The 23240-nt window shown below is 37.6% G+C and overlaps 2 protein-coding genes across 2 annotated transcripts; one reads left to right on the top strand and one right to left on the bottom strand.

Annotated features, from left to right (window-relative positions):
- Nucleotides 1-5882: 5882 nt before the first annotated feature.
- Nucleotides 5883-7322, bottom strand: LOC121989920. The gene is made up of 3 exons (XM_042544222.1): nt 7077-7322; nt 6930-6996; nt 5883-6829 (listed from the first exon to the last, which is right to left on the bottom strand). Exons 1-3 carry the CDS (start codon nt 7266-7268, stop codon nt 6087-6089), a joined length of 1002 nt encoding a protein of 333 aa, XP_042400156.1. The 5' UTR covers nt 7269-7322; the 3' UTR covers nt 5883-6086.
- A 3040-nt stretch (nt 7323-10362) lies between these two features.
- Nucleotides 10363-21627, top strand: LOC121991882 (isocitrate dehydrogenase [NADP]-like). Its single transcript, XM_042545953.1, has 15 exons — nt 10363-10674; nt 10756-10799; nt 10894-11003; nt 11495-11532; nt 15811-15888; nt 17269-17322; nt 17406-17507; nt 17627-17715; nt 17790-17893; nt 19159-19227; nt 19307-19422; nt 19979-20013; nt 20093-20235; nt 20378-20500; nt 21307-21627. The coding sequence occupies exons 1-15, from the start codon at nt 10446-10448 to the stop codon at nt 21398-21400; spliced, it is 1428 nt and encodes a 475-aa protein (XP_042401887.1). The 5' UTR covers nt 10363-10445; the 3' UTR covers nt 21401-21627.
- The last annotated feature ends 1613 nt before the right edge of the window (nt 21628-23240 follow it).

Raw genomic sequence — 23240 nt, 5'->3', positions numbered from 1 at the left:
AAGGATAAGACAACCGCTTGGTTGATGGTGTACCGACAAAGAATGAATCATAATTATAACAGGAGGGTCATCCCAAGATCTTTCAAGGTTGGCAACTTAATATGGAAGAGAATTAAACCAGTCGGCGATGTCAACAAGATGGAGTCCCCATGGTGCAGTCCATATAGGGTGATACAAAAGCTCGGCTCAAGATCTTATTACCTGCAAGACGAGAATGGAAGGAACCTCGATCGGTCGTGGAGCGCAAACCATCTACAGCCCTATCAGGCAGAGTAGTAAATTTATGTCAAATTTATGTAAATTTTAAAAAATATATTGTTCCATGAATGCGAGAAGGTTTAAGCAAAAAATAACTAAGTGTCCCAGACTCTCGAGTCAATCAATCGAGTTATAAGCAAGCAAGCTCTCACACCTCTAGACTCTCGAGCCATTCAACCAAATTATAAGTGAGCATGTTCTCATTCCTCCAGACTCCCGAGCAGCCAACCGGGTTATAAGTGTTGGGATATACCCGACGCGGTGTGTGCTAAAAATATATTTCGTAAACAAGCACAGCGAAAGACATAATGATAAATAAACTAATTTATTATAACACACACACCACACACATGCAAGATACAATCTGCAAACAATATCATAAAATAAAACGAAATTGAATAACAATTATTCTAGGTATACTTTATGGATGACCTGTAATGAGAATGACATCTACCTTTTGCAACATTATCGAACCGCACCTCTATCAATATCCACACCGAGCTCTTCAAGACAACTCTAGGAGAACAAGCTTCACCTTCAAAAGATACTAGCCACAAGATAATGAGAAGGATCAAAGAGGAAGAAGAAACAAAAGGAAGATCTTCTTTCTTTGGGTGGCTCACGACAACGAGAGGATCCTCTTGTTGTGGTCGGTGGCAAGAGAGAGGGAGAGGGAGAGAGGTATTAGGTTTAGGTTTTCAAAACCTAATCAAGCCAATAATGAATTGTATATTAATTCTCTCTTAATCATATCAATATATAGTCCTCTTTAATGAGTTGGATTAGAAAGGTCAAACACAACTCATTATGCCTTAACCCAAAATTAGCCCATTAACTCTTGGTTTGGTTCACAACTAGATTAAGTTGGTTCATGGCTAAACCAAATTGATTTATGACTAAACTAAATATGGTTAAACTCTTCCATAAGAGATGCGGCTCATCCGCGCTTCCGTTCCGACAAATATTTCCATATGTGTCTCATGCATGATCCAACCACACATTTATCTCTTGATCTGAGAATCCTATTCTCTAACTTGTTTTACATCTTTTAGAGATTCGTAGTGTGTATGACCCAATAAGTTCCTCTATTTATCTTGGTTGCTCATAATTAACTACTTAATTATTGAACGATCATGAGTGGCATCTAGTAGTACATCATGATCCCCAATTAATCAAAAAATTATAATTGATCTCAGAACTAATTCTGAATCATTCAGCAGCTACAATGAGTCATGCCTCATTCCTTTCACTCATCTTATATCCACTTGATTCAGGACATGGTCTATATGTCTGCCCCCACTAGGCTGACTATATCACACCTAGCCCAAGTAATATTTCATCATTCTACAGATTCAAATTACTAGTACATGTGTACAAGAGTCTCATACTCTTAACATGTAATGTTGTGGCTAGAGACTTTGAGTAATAATCCTAATGAGTGGTCATAGGATATGCATCTCCTTGCAAAGAGCGGTGAATCCTTTATGGAATATCCAAACACCTTCGGACACTTCAACTTATACCCAATCATCTCGGGTCCACACCTCCAAGGAGATGCTTGCTTAAGATGTCAAAGTATAAGTCTCCATGACCAAGGTGACTTGTATACCTCAAGTCTAAGGAAACTTGCACTCGAGCTGTAGTAAGAACTTCACAGACATATCCATATATGTAGAGAACCATATGAAGTTTTATAGTAAGACACTCCAATGAACTAATTACCATAACTAGCATTCACGTTTAACTCTCTGTTGGTGCGGGATCGAATCTAACGGTCCTACACTCTCGACATCCCAATGTCTCCAGCTAGTGAGAAACAACTGCTTAGCCGAACCAAGGAATATAACTCATGATAATCTTACAGAATTGATGATTTCTGAATTCACGAATTCGACGACTAGGGAAATTCTAATACATTCATAATTGCACATGTAGAGATAATTACAAATTGTGATCGAATCAAAAATTCTCTCATGCTATGAATTGTATTACAAACATTCAGTAAATGAGTTTAAGACTATTTAAACATTTAATATACATTCATATAGTGAATCTATATTTATCAAATAAATATTAAAAATCATAAGGCGATTGTATTTAGAACAACCCTCAAAATCTAACAATAAGCAAGCATGCTCTTGCGTATCCAGACTCCTGACCATCCAACCGGGTTATAAGCGAGTATGCTCTCATACCTACAGACTCCCGAGTAGCCAACCGGGTTATAAGCGAGCTAAGCTCTTGCGCCAAGTGTCCTAGACTCTTGAGCCGATCAGCCAAGTTTTAAGTGAGCATGCTCTCGCGCCTCCAAACTCTTGAGCAACCAACCGGGTTATAAGCGAATATGCTCTCGTGCCTCCAGACTCTCGAGCCATTTGACCAAGTTATAAGTGAGCATGCTCTCATGCCTCCAGACTCCCTAGCAGCAAACCGGGTTATAACCGAGCATGCTTTAGCGCCTCCAAACTCCCGAGCAGCTAACCGCGTTATAAGCGAGCATGCTCTCGCACCTCCAGACTCCTGAGCAACCAACTAGGTTATAAGCGTGTTAAGCTCCGCGCCAAGTGTCCCAGACTCTCGAGCCGATCAGCTAAGTTATAAGCGAGCATGCTCTCACGCCTCCAAACTCCCAAGCAGCCAACCGGGTTATAAGCGAGTATGCTCTCGCGCCTCTAGACTCTTGAGCCATTCGGCCAAATTATAAGTGAGCATGCTCTCACGCCTAAGTGTCCCGACTCTCGAGCCAATCGGCTAAGTTATAAACGAGCATGCTCTCGCACCTCCAGACTCCCGAGCAACCAACCGGGTTATAAGCGAGCATGCTCTCGCGCCTCTAGACTCTTGAGTCATTTGGCCGAGTTATAAGTGAGCATGCTCTCACGCCTAAGTGTCCCAGACTCTCGAGCCGACCGACCAAGTTATAAGAGAGCATGCTCTCGCGCCTCCAAACTCTCGAGTCAATCGACCAAGTTATAAGAGAGCATGCTCTCGTATCTCCAGACTCTCGAGTCATTCGACCGAGTTATAAGTGAGTATACTCTCACGCCTAAATGTCCCAGACTCTCGAGCCGATCAGCCAAGTTATAAGCGAGTATGCTCTCACATCAAGTATCCAGACTCTCGAGCCACTTGGCCGAGTTATAAGCAAGTCAAGCTCTCGCGCTAAGTGTTCTAGATTCTTAAGCCACTCGGCCGAATTATAAGTGAACCAAGCTTTCACGCTAAATGTTCTAAACTCTCAAGTCGTTCGATCAAATTATAAGTGAACTTGCTCTCAGGCTAAAATCCAAGACCCTCGCATTGAACGACTAACTATAAGCAAGCCTGCTATCATGAATGGGTTGCAGAGCTTCAAGCCGATCGGCACAGTTACAAATAAACTCACTTTCGCCAATAAGTGTCGACTCTCCCTGAATGTGGGAGAGCCGAGATAGAAAAGGTTCTTTATAGTATCGCTCGAGTAGATCGTGAAAGCTAATTTTATAGAGGCAAGAAGGAGTGCAATTATAAATGGAATCATCCATCGAATAAAAGTGCTAAGGCATAGAACAGACATAACTAGCATTAAGCTTAAAAGTTTTTTTTCAAAACCCACTTAACTTTTTACAAAAAATTACTAAAAGACCTAAGGAAAATACTATGCCAGGTTGACAATCATGTCGGTAGGAAGCACTTACAGAATCTTTTGTCTCTTGATGAATGTTGGGGGAACCTCGGCTAGGAGGTAGTCACCCTCCTTTAACTGTTGAAGTGTTTCATCGATACCATAGCTGAATAGCTTGATGGCCCGATCGGTTAGCATCTAGTTGAAACCTTGTGAGCAAAGGTTCTCGACTCCATAAGCCTCTAACCAACCAGGCTATTCCTTGAACTTAGAAAATTGGGCTTTCGAGGCTTCTAGCTCAACCTTTAATGCTAGCAGCTCGGCGTCTTTTTCAAGAGCTGCTCATTGATACTCCCCGAGCTGGAGATCATGACTTGCTTGCTCTTTTGTTTGACCGACTTGCTCAGTGATTAAGGCAGCTTATGTTTCCTCAAGCTTTTTGGCCAAGACCCAAACCTCTTTGTTTTGATGTCTAGGTCTTCGATGACCCTAAGCTTCCTAGCATTCATTAAGTTGAACATGGCCTCATAGTTATGAGCTTGCTTGGTCAGTCAGTCAAGATGCACAACATGGTCGCTATTTTTGTTTTTCTCCATTGTTAACGCCCGTTTGGACCAAAACAACCACTCGGACATCTTTTCCTAGTCCACCTTCAAGCGGCTTACTTCAACAGTCAATTGTTTGACCAATGCTTGCGAGGCGCCCGCTTGCCTGGTTGAAGCTTGAGCTGCTTGTTTTCAAGTTCCATATGGGTCAGTCTTTGGCATAGGGTCAGGCCTTCCACCAAAAACTATAAAGACAAAGAAGATCAATTAGGTTTGACAAGGAAACACAAATGATAAAATCCCAAATGAGCTTACCCCAGTAGATTTTTGGTTAAGCTGTTAGCAAGTTCATCGGGCGGAATTGACGCCACTAGAGCCCGGACATCCATCCAGGTCTGGGCTAAGCGCCCTTGGATTCTACTCTTGTGTTCGGGGGATCGCGGTTCGGCGGAGTCAGAATCACACCAATCATTAGTGGGCAACTTGCTAATGGTCATGATATGCCTGTGACTGATCAGGCCTGTGGGCTCCAAGCTAACCTTGCTTTTTGATTTGGAGGAGTTGAATGTATCCTAGAAGGGGGGTTGCTGGATCGACCGAATTAAGGCGACAAGTAAGATATTGGCAAAGTGTGTATAGTGTCAGCCAGCAGCTCCGACAAGGATGTTATCCGATCTGATGAATGAGGAGTTGGTAGACCAGTCACCCTAGCTAGAGTCGTGAATGTAGAACTCTCACCCTGCTCGGATGGTACCTGAGGAACCGATGCCACTGCTGAAGTTTGGGGAAGAGAGGTCGCCAAGCGAGGCGGAGGATTCCGGTCGGAGCCTCTTACGACGCTGCCGCTAAGCCATAGGTTCGGATAAAGTGGACTCTAAGGGCATCACTACGGGCACTAAGGAGGGCCGCTTATGTGGAAGCTCTGCAGTAGTAGCTGCTGGTGCGGTTAGCACTAACTATCTAACTCAAATTTTGATGAATGCCAAAATAGGTTAAGTTAGTTTCGTTGTTATTTAACATTCTGATCGAGTGTGCAGGAGAAGCCCAGACAGGTCGATGGGCTGACCTGATGTCTGGCATGAAGCTCAGCTAGGTCGACGGATCAAAACCTACAAGTACAACCAAAAAAACATAAAAATTTGCCTAAATGTAAAAGCACAGAACTTTACAAAGAAAATGAAGAGATCAAACAAAAAGAATATAAACTTACTCTTCTTTCCCAGACCATCCATCAATCCTACTCTTCTTACTATGATCTAACTCTGTAGAGTAGAGAGTGAAAAATTTTCTATAAATGAGAGGAAAAGAAAAAGGTTGAAATCATTCAATCAACAACCACAGCTAAAGGCCATGATATGCCCAACTATTGAATCATATCGCAAAATTGAAATCATGACCAACACATTTAAATGAAGCTCCTGAACATAACCAAGCAGAAAACAAAAAATTTGATGTAAGATGGCAGCAAAAAAAAAAACAGAAATGCAATATAACTATTACTTGTTTCTTCACAGATATTCACAAATAGAGGTTCTGAGAACTGATGCAGATGCTTACTGAAAATACATGGTATGCAATGATAGATTTTCATGAACACAGTTCTCTAGAAGTTCCAAGCTACTATATCCCTATTTTCAATCTATCCGTAAGAGCATTGCATGTCTTAATAATTTGAGAACCTAATGCTCCCTGCTACAAGATCTCGATATCATGCTAAAAGAACGGGATAGCCAGGGAGATGCGGGTGGTATCCTCATAAAATTGATGGTCTCTGGTCCATTGGACAAAGAATTATATGCTCTCCGGCAACCAGGGCAACGAGCATCGTCCTCAAGAATCCTCTTGTGGCAGAAGAGGCAGAGTCTAAAGCCACAGCAACAGGGGAAGAAGCTGGAGTCTGTTGGGTCCAAATTCTCATAACAGATAGGGCACCGGCAAGGCAAAGAAAGGATGCCCTTCTGCTGGCCGACCAAACTGCACTGCCGATCTGTTTTAGCATGGAGGCTCCACTGCTTGGAGATACTCGGAAGGCTACGTGGCCTGGATGCATCATCTGGTTCCCAAGCTCTGGGAGCACTCCGAATTGGCTCCGGCTTTGTGATGGATTGGCTAGCAATTGGAGAAGCAGCAACCGAATGAAGGGCCAGAGGAAAAAGAGAATCAGGTTCATGGTCAGCCAAGTCATTGGCTTCGGATATGGCGTCTGCCACTGCCTCCCAATCATCAAGCACTCCATCGTCAACATGATTGTGCTCCTCTTCAGCATCAGTAACACTAGGCGAACTGGAATAAGTAATAGTGTGCCTTCTTCGATGAGGGGCTTCATCCTCCCCCATCACACTAATCCTGTTGTCACTAGCGTCTTTCCGTGACAGCGGGGGTTGATCCTCACCAGAAATCTTGCAATCATCCTCGCACCTAGCTGATCCCAATCAAAGCAGAAGAGCCAATCAAAGGAGCGATCAAAAGTAAACTAAATCAAAGACATGAAAATAGATTCTTTTAGGGGAAAAAAAACTAACTTGGAGAAAGTAATTGCTCGCGACGCGCATCGAACTTGGAACGCTTCAACCTGGCAGAGCGATTCGTCTACGGAAGAGGCAAATAGAAAGAGACGGCGATGAGATTGAAATTGAAAGAGTCGATGGTGATTTGGAACTTGTTTTTACCCGCTTCTTCTTCGCGCCGTTTGCCATCGCGTTGTCGCCCATGGAATCACGCTTCTCTCTGCGTCTCGCGTTCTTGCTGCGACAAGGGAAGAAGAGATTTGAAACCCTAACGACGAGGAGAAAGGAGGCGGCGACCTGGAAAAACGGGATCGATCGAGCGAGGAAAAATCCAAAGATTTGAGAAATCACCATTTAGATTTGTTTTCGTTTTTGTTTTTTTACTTCCATACGAAATACATTCCCCGAAATACTAGGGATTTTGTCAATACTAGGGATTTTGTCAATACCCCCGAGGTTATGGTGTAGTATAGTGGTATAATGATAGGAAAGATAATGAGACGGGGCGGAGGTGGATTTACTATTCCCATCCTGTCTCTGAATTTCATCCCTGAATCTCTGAATTCCTGAATCTGAACCATCGGGATTAAATCCCCATCCCCGGTTTCATCCCCGTTTTCATCCCTAAATTAATTTAATATTATTATTATTTTAGTATTAATATTAATATTAATATCAGTATTAATAATAATTTTATTATTAATATTTTAAAATTTGTTAATATTAATATTATTATTAATATTTTTAAAAATAATATTATTATATTCATAATAATATTATTATTATTATTTTCGGGGTAGGTTCAGGGATGAGGACAATATCCTCATATCCGTCCTGAATCCGTCCCATCCCCGAAAAAAATCTCCGAACTCGTCCCCATCCCCGAATAAATCGATGATCCCTGTCTCCATTTCATATTTTTCCCGCGGGACCTCGAACTCGTGGGAAAAATTGTCACCCCTATGTAGTGGTAGAATATCTAGATTGTCATCCATATATTTAAGCCCCAATTATAATGAATTTGTAAAAAAATTTCCTCCAAATGAGTATGTTGGGCTCATAGATTGCCCGTTACGCTTCTCGATTTTTCCTAGGGGTTACTAACTTGATTTTTTTTTTTTCAATAGAAAAAATAATATAATTTTGTTGTTACAGTGATAGTCTATAAAAAGACTATACTACCCCTTAACTCTTGGCCTTGTTTTCATGGGTATAATTGTAAATGATCCAATCATTTATGAATAATCATAATAATTAGCTTGATAATAAATATTTATATTAGTTAAATATGTATAATATTAAATAAATAAATTTAAATAATATATTAAATTAAATTAATAAACTTGAAAAGTTTATTAATATTTATGAATAAATATTGTAAATTATATATGAATAATATTTATAAAATTTATAAATATATTCATCCATAAAACTCTTATCAAATTTTTAAATATAAAATATATAAGTTTTAAATAATTAAATAATTTTAACATCTAAGCAATCAAAACTCAAAATAAAAAATAAATGAAACTCGAATAAATTTGAATGATATCAAGTTGCAGCAATTTTCACTTTTACGCCATTCTTTTTCTTATTTGTAAAATACGCCCTACGATCATATATTAGATGAAGGCTAGTGGTGAGAGGATTAAACTATAGTAATTTGAAAAAGTTTTAGGCATTTGGATGGTTTTGAAATGTTGAAAGTGTTTTGAAAATGAGCTAAATTTGGAGCGGATCAGGGTCACAATTTGATTCAGGTTCGAATTGACAGATTCAGATTGACAGATTGATAAATGATAATCTAAATCTGACCTGATTATTAATTCGGGTTAAATTATTCAATTTGAACCTGATCTATTTATTTGCACTTGATCTGAATCAGACCCGTTTGACCCCATTTGACCTCAACATGACCTGAATTCAATAAAAAAAATTTGTATATTAAATTAAAAATTAAAAATAATATTTATCTACATAAATTAAAAATTCATATAATAAATGATAAACTATAGCAACATTGCAATCAATAGCACGTCTTTATATTTATAGTTTTTAACTTTTTAAATTTATAATTTTAGTTTAAATTTATAATTATTTATAAACGGGTTCGCGGGTTATAATTGGGTAATTTCAGATTGACCGGAATTCGACTTATTTATTAAACCTGAACCTGAAACTACCCAACTTTAATTTAATTTGTTTCGTGTTCAATTAGAATCGTATTTTTGTTTCGGGTCAAAAATTACCACTCCTAGAGCGGATTGAATTTTTTTTCCTCTCCTTATTGGAAGGTACATTTTATCATTTATTAATCTATAATTTTACTAATTTTATGTTAAATTCGCTAGAGAACGCACACACATATATATTTATATATATATATATATATATATATATATATATATATATATATATATATATATATATATATATATATATATATATATATATATATATATGCTACGGACAAAGCCGAGCGGACTGCTACGGACATGCTTCCTGATCGGTCTGGTGACCGATCAGGGAGCATATCATTTCCAGACCGATCAGGAAGACAAGTCCACAACGATTCGCACAGTTTTAATCCGCAGCATATCATTTCTATATATATATATATATATATATATATTTCTAATCTATACTGTACAAACGTTTGCTCTAATATATTTTGGGATCCATTCTCAGTGGTCAGTGGATATAAAATATTTTATTAGATGTCACATCTTTTTCATAAAAATGTCATTTTATTAGGACAAAATATAACTCATAATTTATCTATCTACGTGGGATCCGTGATATTGGGATGCGTGAGCGCTTAAATATATAATTTTCTCCGAATTTTAGGATGAATATAAAGCACATATGCAAATCATTTGCCATTCCATATTATAAGTTTTATATTAAAATATTATACATTTAAATACAAAATTGATTTTTTTTTATTTTTAAAGTTGCTCAAAAACATTTTCACAATAATGTAATTAACACCGACTAAAAATTCATAAATAGGAAATGTTATAAGATTTCTTAAATCCTAAATCACCCAATTCAACTAAGAAAAATCATAAGTATTAAAATACGTTTAATTTAAAGATAAATATATTTTTTAAAATTATCACTTAATTTTTTAAGACCATCAAATTATTTATAATTTTTTAGTTAATAATATTGTCATTTATTAATATTATAAGTTTGAATTATAATATTAATTAAATAGCTATTTCGATTTATTCTGGTGCTAAGTTAAAACTGTCATTGACGAAGTCAGTCATTTTGAGATTAATTTAAGTAAATTAACTAAAATAAATAATTAATTAATTAATTTAAATATCTATTTTAAAATTTTGAAGGGTGTTTTACAAAATGAATAAATCTCGAGGGCGAAATGAAGTTTTTTTCCATTTCTTGGTAGAATCGATTACCCGACGAAACCTATTCGTAGAGCTCGCATCCCGCGGCCGCCACTTCACAATTGACAACCAGATCGGACACCTTCTCAGGCGGCGGATTCTCTCCATCGGCGTCGCCATGTTATCTTCATCCTTCTCCGCTCTCTCCTCCTCCTGCTGTTCCTCTTACCTGTCGCCACTCTCCCCTGCCTTAAGGAATCGTACTGTCTCCGTGCACCTATTGCATCGGACGCGACCCATCAATGGAGGTTGCCTCACGATTCGTACTACCTCTTCCGTACGCTGTTTGGCCACCATGTCCGCTGCCGAACGCATCAAAGTTCACAACCCCATCGTCGAGATGGATGGTGACCCTTTTCTTCGTCCTTTTTTTCGGTTCGAATTGTTTTTTTTGTATAAACAAGTAAAATCTTAATCATAATCTTCAGGTGACGAGATGACTAGGGTCATTTGGAGAATGATAAAAGAAAAGGTGACGACTTTTCGGTTTTCTTGCTGGTTTTTTCTTCTTTTTTCTCGTCATCTTTGTTGTTTCAGGCTTCAGCTGTCTCCTGTCTTTTATGTAGCTTATATTTCCATATCTCGATTTGGACATCAAGTACTTCGATCTGGGTCTTCCGAACCGTGACGCCACTGATGACAATGTCACCGTAGAAAGTGCTGAAGCTACACTCCGGTAATCTAATAATCACTACTACTGTTCTTAGCAGTGCTCACACTCGCAAGTGAATGCGGATGTACTGTAGGTTGCTTCATTACTGTATTATGCCTTTAGCCTCGCCTCCCACTAAATGGTTTGTGAGCAATTTATGCTACTATGACCATGTCACTAAAGAAACTTGCTCAAATTTTCCGAGGTGTTTGTCTATTTTATCTTCTGTTTAACTAACTGACACATCTTCCACAACTTTATTAATCTAAATGGTTATTAATAGGTGTCATAACTAATTTGATCATCATCGAGTTTTTCCTCACAAAAAAGTGGGAGCATAGTATATTACATTAACTAATTTAAGTTGGAGAATACTTCTTGGGAAATACTGACTTGTGGCATTAGCTCATAGCTCTATGTTTAAATTACTCTTTAGATGATGTCCTGCTCTACATTGATTTAGTATCTTTTCCATCTAACCATGTACAATCAATCATTTTCCCTGAAATATGCAGGTACAATGTTGCAGTGAAGTGTGCAACGATAACGCCTGGTACACCAATGCCTTTTCTTGTTTATAGAATGATTGATACCTATTGAAGAATGTTGGTTGTTTTGTCATTGCATCTCTGATATAGGCTTCAGGTTTCAAGTCTTCAAATACATAAAATCTTGTAGTTTTGCATTAGAAGAAAATTTGATTTTGAATCATATGCCTTCATGTTTCTTGATACTACAAATTTATTCAAAAATCAGTACTTAGTAATAAGCAAGGTTTAAAATTTTGACCCGTGCCGAGGTTTCGGTCCTAGAACAGAACGATACGGTTTCGGTATCGTATCATGCCTTGTCGACATAGTTTCGGTATTTTTTAAATATAAAATATATTAATTAAAAATTAAAATATTTAACATAAATATTTAAAAAATAAACAAGATAAAAAATAATCTTTGAAAAAAAGGAAAAGATATGAAAATAGCTAAATAAATAAATAAAAATTTTATTATAATTTTTAAATTAAAATAAATGAAATATAAAATTAATTAGATAATTTTATTAGGGTTTAATAAACTCTCTTTAGATTATCTTCACCATAACTAGGAGTTGATTAAAAAAATTAACCTGAGTTTAATTAAAAAAAAATCTGAAATCTGATACCACTCGTGAGCCCGCATGACTTCGGTGCTGTCGCAAGGTTGCACGACCAGCCATGGCCGCGAGGATTGCATGACTCCTTCGGCGCGACCATGTTGGTCGTGCGACCCCTCTACAGTAACCGCAGGGTAGCACGATGCCTCTACGGCGGCAGCGGAAGGGTTATGTGATAACTATCATCTTTATGCATTATTTTTGGCTTTTATACTTAATATTTTCACCTTCTTGCATGTTTATTATTGTGTTTATATTATGAATTGCGAGTAGAAACCTATTTTAGACTTTATTATAAATTTTCTATAATTGTGGAATTAATTCTCATATTTTTAATATGGTTTTTGTAGGAAATCAAAAGAGCCATGGATTAGGTCAAATGTGGGAGATCAACTAGAATCAATCTGCACCGTTGATCCAGATCAGGAGAGATCTTATTCTTTCATTCAGATATAAAGATCCTACCCTTGATTTAGACCTGAATGATATGGACCTTTGGATTCAAGCAAGAAGACAACTAGATCCGGATCATTCATCTATCTTCCTTATCAAATCCGACAGCCCAGATTAGAGGAGAGAAAACCTTACCCTTAATCTTCCTCGGCAACGACGCCAAAATTTGATGTCGAGCTCAAGTGTCGTGCTACGGGAGCTTATCAAATTACAATTAAAGTTTACCGAACCCCTCTACTCTAAAGTAGTATAGAGATGACTCGGGTCGTCTCCCCAAAGAATGTAGCGGTAAATGATAAAATTAGGATCAATTATTGCTTTGAATTTTAACATGAAAATGGAGGGGTTGGGTTTGAATTTTGAACTACGATATGAAATAACAAACAAGTATGAAATTTAACCTAAGGAACAAGAGAGCAAAGCAAGTATGAAATCTAATTCTAATTAATGAAAGACATTTTATCTATCCATTAATAGTGATCTTATAGCGCATTGTCATTCTACGCTACGATTTCATCATTAACGGAATTAAACTAAGGAATAAAAGAGCAAACTATTAAATGAACCTGACGTAGTAAATGAAAGACGATGCAAATAAGAAAACCTAGTCTAACTTAAACTATGATTGCAAGGAAATTAAAGACAACATAAAGTAAGCATTGAATGAAATCTAGAGCATGTACGAAACCTAAACTAATTTATCCTAATTACTTTCAATCAAAGGACAACTATCACTAACATTTAACCAAACAAAGCAGTGAAAGGCATTAAGGAACTAAAATGCATTAATAAAGCTATCAAAGTGTTTGGGGCATTTCAACAAACACTTGGTGAGCATTAAGCAAAGTAAGCAAAGTACGTGCAAATCTAAACAAGGGAGAACAGCTCAATACAAGCATTCATCAACAAACTAAAAGAAACATCAATTACACCAAATTAACAACCATGCAAACCAAAGTATCAACAATTGGAGAATCAGTTTGCTGTTCGGAATCTGATGAAACGAAGACTGCTGATGAAGGCGGAGCTGTGAGGTTCTGTCTAGATTTGATCCGGATGAAGGACTATTGAAGATGGTAGATGGTGGCCGATAGGAGAAGCTTGCGTGCCCTTGCTTCCTCCTCTAACCCTCCCTGCGTCACACGAAACGCCAGCTCCAGAACCCCCGGAACTGATGAACAGCAACTAACTCTGCTGGGTGCTGCTTGCTCCAACAACAATGGTGGTGAACAGATCTTCCACCGAGGAAACCCTCCTCGAATGGAAGTTGCTGGAGATGATGGACTGCCGTGAAATGGAAGAACCGCCGCTGCTCCTCTTCTCTGCCCCTGAACCCCAGAAAGCAGGAGTTAAGGAAGAACGCCGGAAGATGAAGGTTCGGTGAGGACCTTCATCTTCCAGCGTTCTTCCTTAACAAGCAGCACCCAGCAGAGTTAGTTGTTGTTCATCAGTTCCGGGGGTTCTGGAGTTGGCGTTTCGTGTGACGCAGGGAGGGTTAGAGGAGGAAGCTAGGGCACGCAAGCTTCTCCTATCGGCCACCATCTACCATCTTCGATAGTCCTTCATCCGGATCAAATCTGGACAGAACCTCACAGCTCCGCCTTCATCAGCAGTTCTTCGTTTCATCAGATTCCGAACAGCAAACTGATTCTCCAATTGTTGATACTTTGGTTTGCATGGTTGTTAATTTGGTGTAATTGATGTTTCTTTTAGTTTGTTGATGAATGCTTGTATTGAGCTGTTCTCCCTTGTTTAGATTTGCACGTACTTTGCTTAGTTTCCTTAATGCTCACCAAGTGTTTGTTGAAATGCCCAAACACTTTGATAGCTTTATTAATGCATTTTAGTTCCTTAATGTCTTTCACTGCTTTGTTTGGTTAAATGTTAGTGATAGTTGTCCTTTGATTGAAAGTAATTAGGATGAATTAGTTTAGGTTTCGTACATGCTCTAGATTTCATTCAATGCTTACTTTATGTTGTCTTTGATTTCCTTGCAATCATAGTTTAAGTTAGACTAGGTTTTCTTATTTGCATCGTCTTTCATTTACTACGTCAGGTTCATTTAATACTTTGCTCTTTCATTCCTTAGTTTAGTTCCGTTAATGGTGAAATCGTAGCGTAGAGTGACAATGCGCTATGAGATCACTATTAATGGATAGATAGGATGTCTTTCATTAATTAGAATTAGATTTTATACTTGCTTTGCTCTCTTGTTCCTTAGGTTAAATTTCATATTTGTTTGTTATTTCATATCGTAGTTCAAAATTCAAACCCAACCCCTCCATTTTCACGTTAAAATTCAAAGCAATAATTGATCCTAATTTTATCATTTACCGCTACATTCTTCGGGGAGACGACCCGAGTCATCTCTATACTACTTTAGAGTAGAGGGGTTCGGTAAACTTTAATTGTAATTTGATAAGCTCCCGTAGCATGACACTCGAGCTCGACATCATTATGCGACCTCTCCGTTACTGTTGCAGGGTCAAGCGACCCCTCTGCTATGACCATGGGGTCGCGTAACACGTCGCACCTGTCGTGGGTCTGGTGCTAGGGTCGTCCCGGTGCCTGTCGCCGAGCGGAACGAGACGTTTCGGTACGACACTTTAAACCATGGTAATAAGTGTCTTTAAATCTGGATTGTAAGTAAGGTGAATGAAGTTTCTTTTGTGTTTTTACCTATACTATTTGGTTCGTTCAGATTGATCAGAAGTTATTGAGAAATTATGACAAAAGAAGCAACAAATGGGAATGGGAGCAACTGGTTTGGTTTCATTTGGGACTTTGGGTTATACCCATTTTTTACCTAGTTTAATTAGTTAGTGACTGGTTCATGATTTACTTAGAGTTTACCATTAAACTGAACTGATCCTTGTTGAACTGGCTAAGATATTTAGAGCGTTAGTGGCTTGTGATTCATTCATTGGGATGGAAGTTTGTACTGGAATTCTTCATTGAAGAGCTTGAGAAATGCGGAACTTTGCTTGAGCTTGTTATTTACCATATAGGAGACATTATAAGTACCTAATGATCTTGGCTAGAGGTGCTAGACAGAAAGCAAGTATTTAATTTCCACTATGAGTCATTGTTGTTTTTCCTTTTCTCTCTTAGCTTGTGTTGGACTCATTGTATGTTTCATTGTTGTTATCCGTCATTAAGTGTTTATAGACAACAACACTTTTTATAACTTTTTTCATTAAATTTGTCTCTCTTATCTTTTTAATGGCAGATGAAGCTAGAGTTAAGGAGTTTAATCTCAAATCCATGTGGAGAAGCCCCAATGGGACTATAAGGAACATTTTAAATGGTTTGCTCATAGTCCTTGCCTTTCCTAACTAATATTGTTATCCTTTGATTATTTACTTTTGCCCAGTACATATATTTGGTTGAAGCATAGTTGTTTCTATTTTGGGTCAATTTAATACATGCTAGATTAATATGCCAAAAACAATTCTTCAACACTTATTCAGATGCTTCCTTCTTGCATGTTGCTTGGAACTTTGCTATGAGAGTGATTGCTATGTTTCAAGAACCATTGTCATTATTGGTTATTTAACAAGAAATTTGCAAATATAAAAATTCTACTTTGTATACTGCTACTTTTGCTTCTTTAGTACTGTTGATCTACTCAAACTTAAAAATCAATTAATATATTTTAAGGCATTAGCTTGAATTTAATTTTTTCCTTTATTCATCTTAATCATATAACTAGTTCCTTGAGAAAATATGTTGATGTATTTTGTTAAAAAAATATCCAGTTATTCAGTCTGTGTTCTCAAATTTTAGAAATAACTTACTCTCATAATTTTTGTGAGAAATTAAAAATCTCAACATTTTATTTTTTATATTTTCAATTTGATCGATTTTCACATTTTTGTTAACTATTTTCTAGAAATTGAGAACAAAAACTGAAAAAAATATTTTTTCCTGAACCAAACACTTAGGTGACGTTTGGTTAAATGACGGGAATGACCATGAGTATGAGTTTGATAGTAAGGTGGAATGGGAATAAGAATAGGAATGGAAATGAAACCCACCTAGTTATATGAGTTTGGTTGATTCCCATAAATCTAGAAATCATTCCCAAATTATCATTCCTAAACCCACAATCCAAACACTATCTTTTACTATCATTCCATTCCCTCATCCTAAACCCATCAACCAAACACCCCCTTAGTTTTCTTGTAATATAATATTGTAGCATCTCAGTCAGGCTTGTTTAGTTTGATTAGGTCTTGTTATAACATCTCAGTCAAGCTTCTTTAGTTTGATTAGGTGACCACTTATACCTATTCAAAATATCTCAAAAGCCTAAGCTATGGAAAGGGAATGAAAGCGTTGACAACGTATCCCATTGATTCTACTGGTACGATGCACCATACACTAGGTTTTTTAGGCTTTTGGAAATAACACTGACTTTAGATGCTAGATTCTTAGACTTGTTGAACTGACAGTGATTTTAGATACTAGGTTTCTCAGACTTTTGAAACTGATACTGACTTAGATACTTGGCTTCTTAGACTTTTGGACTAACCCTGACTTTAGATACTAGGTTTCTTAGACTTTTGAAACTTATGCTGACTTTGACAACCATGTTGGTGGATATTACCCCTTGCATGTCTTCTTCTTGCAGTAAATCAGCCTTCTGTTAGAAAAATTAGTTAATTGGTAATCTAATTTCCTCTAGGAACTGTCTTTCGGGAGCCAATTCTTTGCCAAAACATACCACGCATAGTAACTGGTAAGAATCTTCTGTTCACTCTTTATTTAAACTCTTGTGTCTGGCAAATGTGAATGTTTATGGATATTTGCATGCACATATAGGCTGGAAGAAACCTATATGTATTGGTAGGCATGCATTTGGAGATCAGTATCGAGCAACAGACATGATTGTCAAAGGTTCTGGGAAGCTTAAAATGGTTTTTGGTGAGCCCCAATACTCAACGCAGGTTAATTTAATCAACTTTTTTAATTGTGTTCTTTTTGATGTGTATTGCTGTTTGATTACCTGGATCTGACATTGTTAGTTTTTTGGGGTTAATTAGTCCCTGAAGATGGAGGTGCACCTACAGAGCTAGATGTTTATGAGTTCAAAGGGACTGGTATTGCATTATCAATGTATAATGTTGATGAGGTTTGTCATCTTGTAGTAATGTAGCAAACTTTATGGAGTTATTCTAGATGATTAAAGTTTGAACCTCTTATTAGTCTATTCGAGCTTTTGCTGAGTCATCAATGTCCATGGCGTTTGCAAAAAGATGGCCACTTTACTTGAGTACCAAAAATACCATATTGAAAAAATATGATGGCAGGTACTTATGTCCCTTTATGGTCTAGCTTAGCTCCTTGCCAGAACATCTTTTCTTGTTGTCGCTCAATATTTTCTTCCAATTCATTCTTGGATTGATGTTGTGTTGATTAAGGTAGAATGGCGTCAAGAAATACAATATGAATGCCTCAATAACTTAGGTGGTAGAAAAAGTTCAATTTCTGTAGTCATCTGTAACACTGGTGAGTGGGGTTAGCACAAACAATAAAAAAACAGACCTAGATTCAAACAATTAAAACTGTAAGATATTAATTCTACACTTTTGAGGGTAAACATTATTCCAAATAGCAACCTCATAAACCTCAATAATTTACTTTGTAGAAAGTTCCATTACTGTAGTCATCTGTAACACTAGGTGACTGGGCTAGCATAAGCAAAAAATTCAGATCTAGATACAAAAAATTAAGACTGTAAGTGTACACATGTGAGGATACAAATTATTCCAAATTAGCAACCTCATACTCGTTATCAATCATATTACTTTGAGGATCTATAGAAGCTGCTTCAGTTGTAAAGGAAGTGCAATAGCAATTGAAGTAAAGGACAATGTTCTAAATTAGCAGTTGGGGATTGATTGTGAGTAGGTTGCAACTGATTCCGCATATTGTACATTGTTGATTAGGTTGTTTCAGTAAGTCATATTTTTTTATTTGGTCAGAAACATTCTTGGAGGTAAGGTATATTTAAACCACCAAAAATCAAAGCTAGAAAGAAACCTCTGTTTTTGATTTACCCCATTCCAGAGTGTGTGGGGCCACCTTGGATGGGTTACTAAGGTGACAGCTTCACCATTGTTGCAATAGAAAGAAACCTCTTTACTATTACATATAAATCCCCAAAGTGCAACCACCCAGAAAATAATTAGATGGGTGTCCAAATGGAGATTTTATAAAGATAATGTCTGAAAAGTGGATATGTTTGACAATTAGGACAAGTTGACTTCACGGTTAAAATTTGATTCATGCTAGTTGCTTGAACTTTTAAGCTTGAAGAGGCTTGAGCACTCGTGCTTTATTGGATTTTTTAATTTTTAGCCATTGAAATTTAAGAGTATGGTACTGCAGACGTCAATAACTACAATTTATTGTTATCAAATCATTTCTTCTTTCAAGTTGTTAATCTTCTTGTGAACTAGGTCAAGAATCATAATTACATTTCAGAGATTTAATGCTCAACGTACATCATATATCATGTTGTCTTTGGAAGCTTAGACATGCAAGTTATGCCGATCATGTTGGAACATTGTAGGTTTAAAGACATATTTCAGGAGGTATATGAGGAAAAATGGAAGAGCCAGTTCGAAGAACAATCAATATGGTTGGCATCTCTATTAAGTTCTTTTACATTGTTATTTCCTAAAACATTTGTGAACAAGTATTCAGGTTCCTTCTATCAGGTATGAGCACAGACTGATTGATGATATGGTAGCTTATGCACTGAAAAGTGATGGTGGTTATGTGTGGGCATGCAAAAACTATGATGGAGATGTCCAGAGTGATTTCCTTGCACAAGGTACTTCATTTTACCATATCTTTGTACTCCAGTAACAACCATGATGATGACAATAACTCAATAAGTCATGAGCGCCAACTATTTGATGTCAGCTACACCTCTACAGATATTATTCCACTATTTCACTACTGCATCACTAGTGCTACTCTGGTCTTTTAAATCACCCTCATTATGTTAGTTGCATTTCTTATTATACATATATCAATGCTGATATCTAATTCCCATTAAACATATCTGATGATAGTTTGGTGGTTCCTTTATACTTGATAATTTTTGATATCATAATCCCATCCCACCAACTCTTTTATCCGGACAATTGGACTCCTACTTCTCAACTCTGGTAAATTCTTGATCTTATTTTCCATAGAAATCTACATGACATTAATATTATCATTGTCTTTGTTCCATAGTCCTTTCATCATTTCCTGACCCACTTTCAAAAATCATGTACTATCTTGTTATGTTTCAGATGTTTTTAAAGATTAATCTCCCTTTATCTGATCTCAAGCTTTCCTTAATGCCACTCCGATGCTTCAATTATTCTTCATTGGTGCAGGATTTGGTTCTCTGGGCTTGATGACTTCTGTATTGGTAATGACTGTTAATTGTGCATCTTTTTTCTTTTTCTTTTTCTTTTTCTTTGGCAATTATTTCACAAATTCTTATGTAGTTATCATCTGATGGGAAAACATTGGAGGCTGAAGCAGCACATGGAACCGTGACTCGACATTTCAGGCTATATCAGAAAGGAGAAGAGACTAGTACTAACAGTATTGCATCCATATTTGCCTGGACACGTGGTCTTGAGCATAGGTATTTGCAGTTTTTTTGTAATCACATTTTGACAAATTATCAAGGAGTTGCCTTCAATTTCTGTGAATGGTCTGGAATATGTTACACTTTCACTGTAATTTTTTTGGCACTTTGTCGATGTCTTTGACCATTCTTTTTGCAGAGCAAAGCTGGATAAACATGAACAATTACTAGAGTTTGTCCAGAAGCTTGAGTTGGCATGCATTGAAACAGTGGAGTTCGGTAAAATGACAAAGGATCTTGCACTTCTTATCCACGGGCCAAAGTAAGCTTAAGCTTTTTTTACTATTCTTTTTCATTTTTGCGTTGGCAATTTAATTTTCTTTGACATCAATGTCATGCTAAATACTTTTAAGAAAAACAAAAGATTGTGCATAAGCATTGTAATCTAATTAAAATGAATATCCAAGCTTGGTAAAGATTTTTGAATGAAAAATGACAAGATCCAGTTAGAAACTCTCTTTTTGCACATTTGGTTTCTCCTTGTAAGTTGATGGTAGCCTCACCTTCGCTCCAGAAAGATGTCTGTATTGTTCGAGGAATAAGTTTTATAAGCTTTGAACTAGGGATAGCGATTCACGTTGTACAGTGTTAATCCAGGTGGGATCCTCTAGTCTTGCCTGCCCTGGTCCGCTCCTGGACCAGGGCAGTGATAGGCGGGATTCAATGGTCCCCACCTATTTAGCAAGTGGCGGCCATTGAATCCACCTATCACTGCATTGTACCAGGGCCCTGGTCCGCTAAATGCGGACCAAAGATCTCTGCTCTTCTTAATCGTGTTATAAACTGGCCATATCATTCCACGAAATAACATAAAAGTTATATATTTTTATTTCATCTTAGTTAATTGTATTTTGAATCTTGTCTTGTCTTATATTGTCAGTGCGTTTGGATAATGATCACAAATTCAATTTTATGCACCTAACCTTTTAGCTTTCCGCCTATTTCTTCTCTCAGTATTTCAAGAGACATTTTGCCTTAGTGAACATAAGTTGATTTCACTTTCTTTCATAGCGGCGATTTCTCTAACTGTTTGATTGTATCTGTTGATTCTGTTTATTCTTTATGTAGAGTGTCAAGGGATCTCTACTTGAGCACTGAAGAATTCATTGATGCTGTTGCTCAGAATCTCAAAGATAAGATCCAAAGTAGCAGCAGCCATTAACCAATAGTTATTGGCCACGACAATGACCAAAAAGAAATAAATAAAGAATCTTTGCACTGTTTCCTGAAGGTCAGAGATCTTTAAATGCCAACTTTGGAAGGAAAATTAATTAGAGATCTGAGAGGAAAATTAATTAATTGGATTGTATCTTTTACTTAAGTAAATTGCAGTAGTATCAGTGTTCAAGTTGTGATGATCACATATCTATCTCAAATCGTTGCTGCTAATTCATGTTGTGGTGGATTTTGTTGATAGTTTTCCTCATCTTCACTCAAGCGGATGAATCAACCGTGGAATTAGTGGCAGGTTGTTTAGAGGAGTTTGGGAGCATGACTAGGCTTCACCCGAACCTCCGCAAGTCAAGGCTTTTACATTGTAGAGGTGAATGAACAAACAACGGAGAGGTTGTTGCATACCAATGTTTAGCGCAGAACCTTTCAGTTCTGCTATATTGGAATCCCTATTGCGCTAGAGAAGCTCCGTACGAACAACTATGGTATGTTGACAGAGGCTCATGGCAAAATTCGCTTCTTGGCCAAAGCAAACATTATCCTATGCCGACAAACTAGAATTGGTGAAGACGGTGCTCTAAGGTATTAAATATTTCTAGCTTTCAATCTTATCAATCCCATGTGTAGTCATCAACAAGATCTGCGCCATATGCCGCTCTTTTGTCTGAAACACCAAGAACCCACCAATCTCTTGGGTGACCATGTGCTTGGCAAATGAGGAAGGTGGGTATAGATTGTGTGATCTACGAGCATGGAATCCTGCACTGTTATCCAAATCTTGGTGGAATATTCAGTGCAAGGACTCTTTAAGGGTCTAGTGGGTTCATCATCAATATATGTAGTGAATCGAAATGTGGGAATAACAAGCCAAAGAGCTTGATAGTCCACTCATCAAGAAGATCATCGAGATTCAGTAAGTTGTCAGGGGACGGACAGATTCAATTCAGTAGGCTGCGAGCTTGCTGGATTCATGGTTTGCCTCAGCACAACGGCGTGGTAGAGCGGAGGCACTCAGTTCTAGTATAGTGCGCAGAGCGAAGGCTCCTAGTGCAGTGGCAAAGGAATCCATTGCGAAGGCGGCAAGTAGCTCCTAGGCATCCAGTGGAGAGGCGGTGCACAGGGTGAAGGTACCCAGTGTCTTGCCGAAGCGCAGAGTGGAGGCACCCATAGGCATGACGGTGCACAGACCAGAGGCACTCAGTGCGGTGGTGGCAAGCAATGTGGAGGCATCTAGGGAGGAGACACTTGGTGCTATGCTAGTGTGCAGAGTGGAGGCACCCAGTGCCATGCAGGTGTGCAAAGCAGAGACATCCATTGCGGAGGCGATGCGTAGAGCGAAGGCACCCAGTGCCTTATTGGCGCGCATAGCAGAGGCACCCAGTACGGAGGCGGTACACGGAGTGGAGGAACTTAGCACGGTGGCGAGGGACCATAGGTTGGCACGTAGGGCATTGGGTGGAGGCAATACTGTCGCATATGAATTTTTTCAAGCCACATAGCAACAAGAAGCCATGGGCAACGATTATGTAGAGGTCATAATACAATTTATCTTTATAAAAAAAGAGAAATATATATATATATATATTCCTTAATTCACTTCATTCATGGAATGAAATAGATGATTAACTTACCTTTAAAGAAATATTGAATGGTAATAGTCACACAGAAATAGATCAATGTTTAAAATTTGGAAAAGAATTTATAATTATCCATATTCAAAATATTTAAAAAAAATCAACAAATAAATCTTTTTAAAATTTTGATATTACTTGGACCTCTAAAAACATGTATAATAATAAAGGTACCTAAATATTCAAGATGGAGAAGCT

The sequence above is a fragment of the Zingiber officinale genome, chromosome 6B (genome assembly GCF_018446385.1).
Source record: "Zingiber officinale cultivar Zhangliang chromosome 6B, Zo_v1.1, whole genome shotgun sequence".
NCBI classification, from domain to species: domain Eukaryota; kingdom Viridiplantae; phylum Streptophyta; class Magnoliopsida; order Zingiberales; family Zingiberaceae; genus Zingiber; species Zingiber officinale.
The sequence above is the reverse complement of the archived record's forward strand: the minus strand, read 5'-3'. Positions and strand labels throughout refer to the sequence as shown.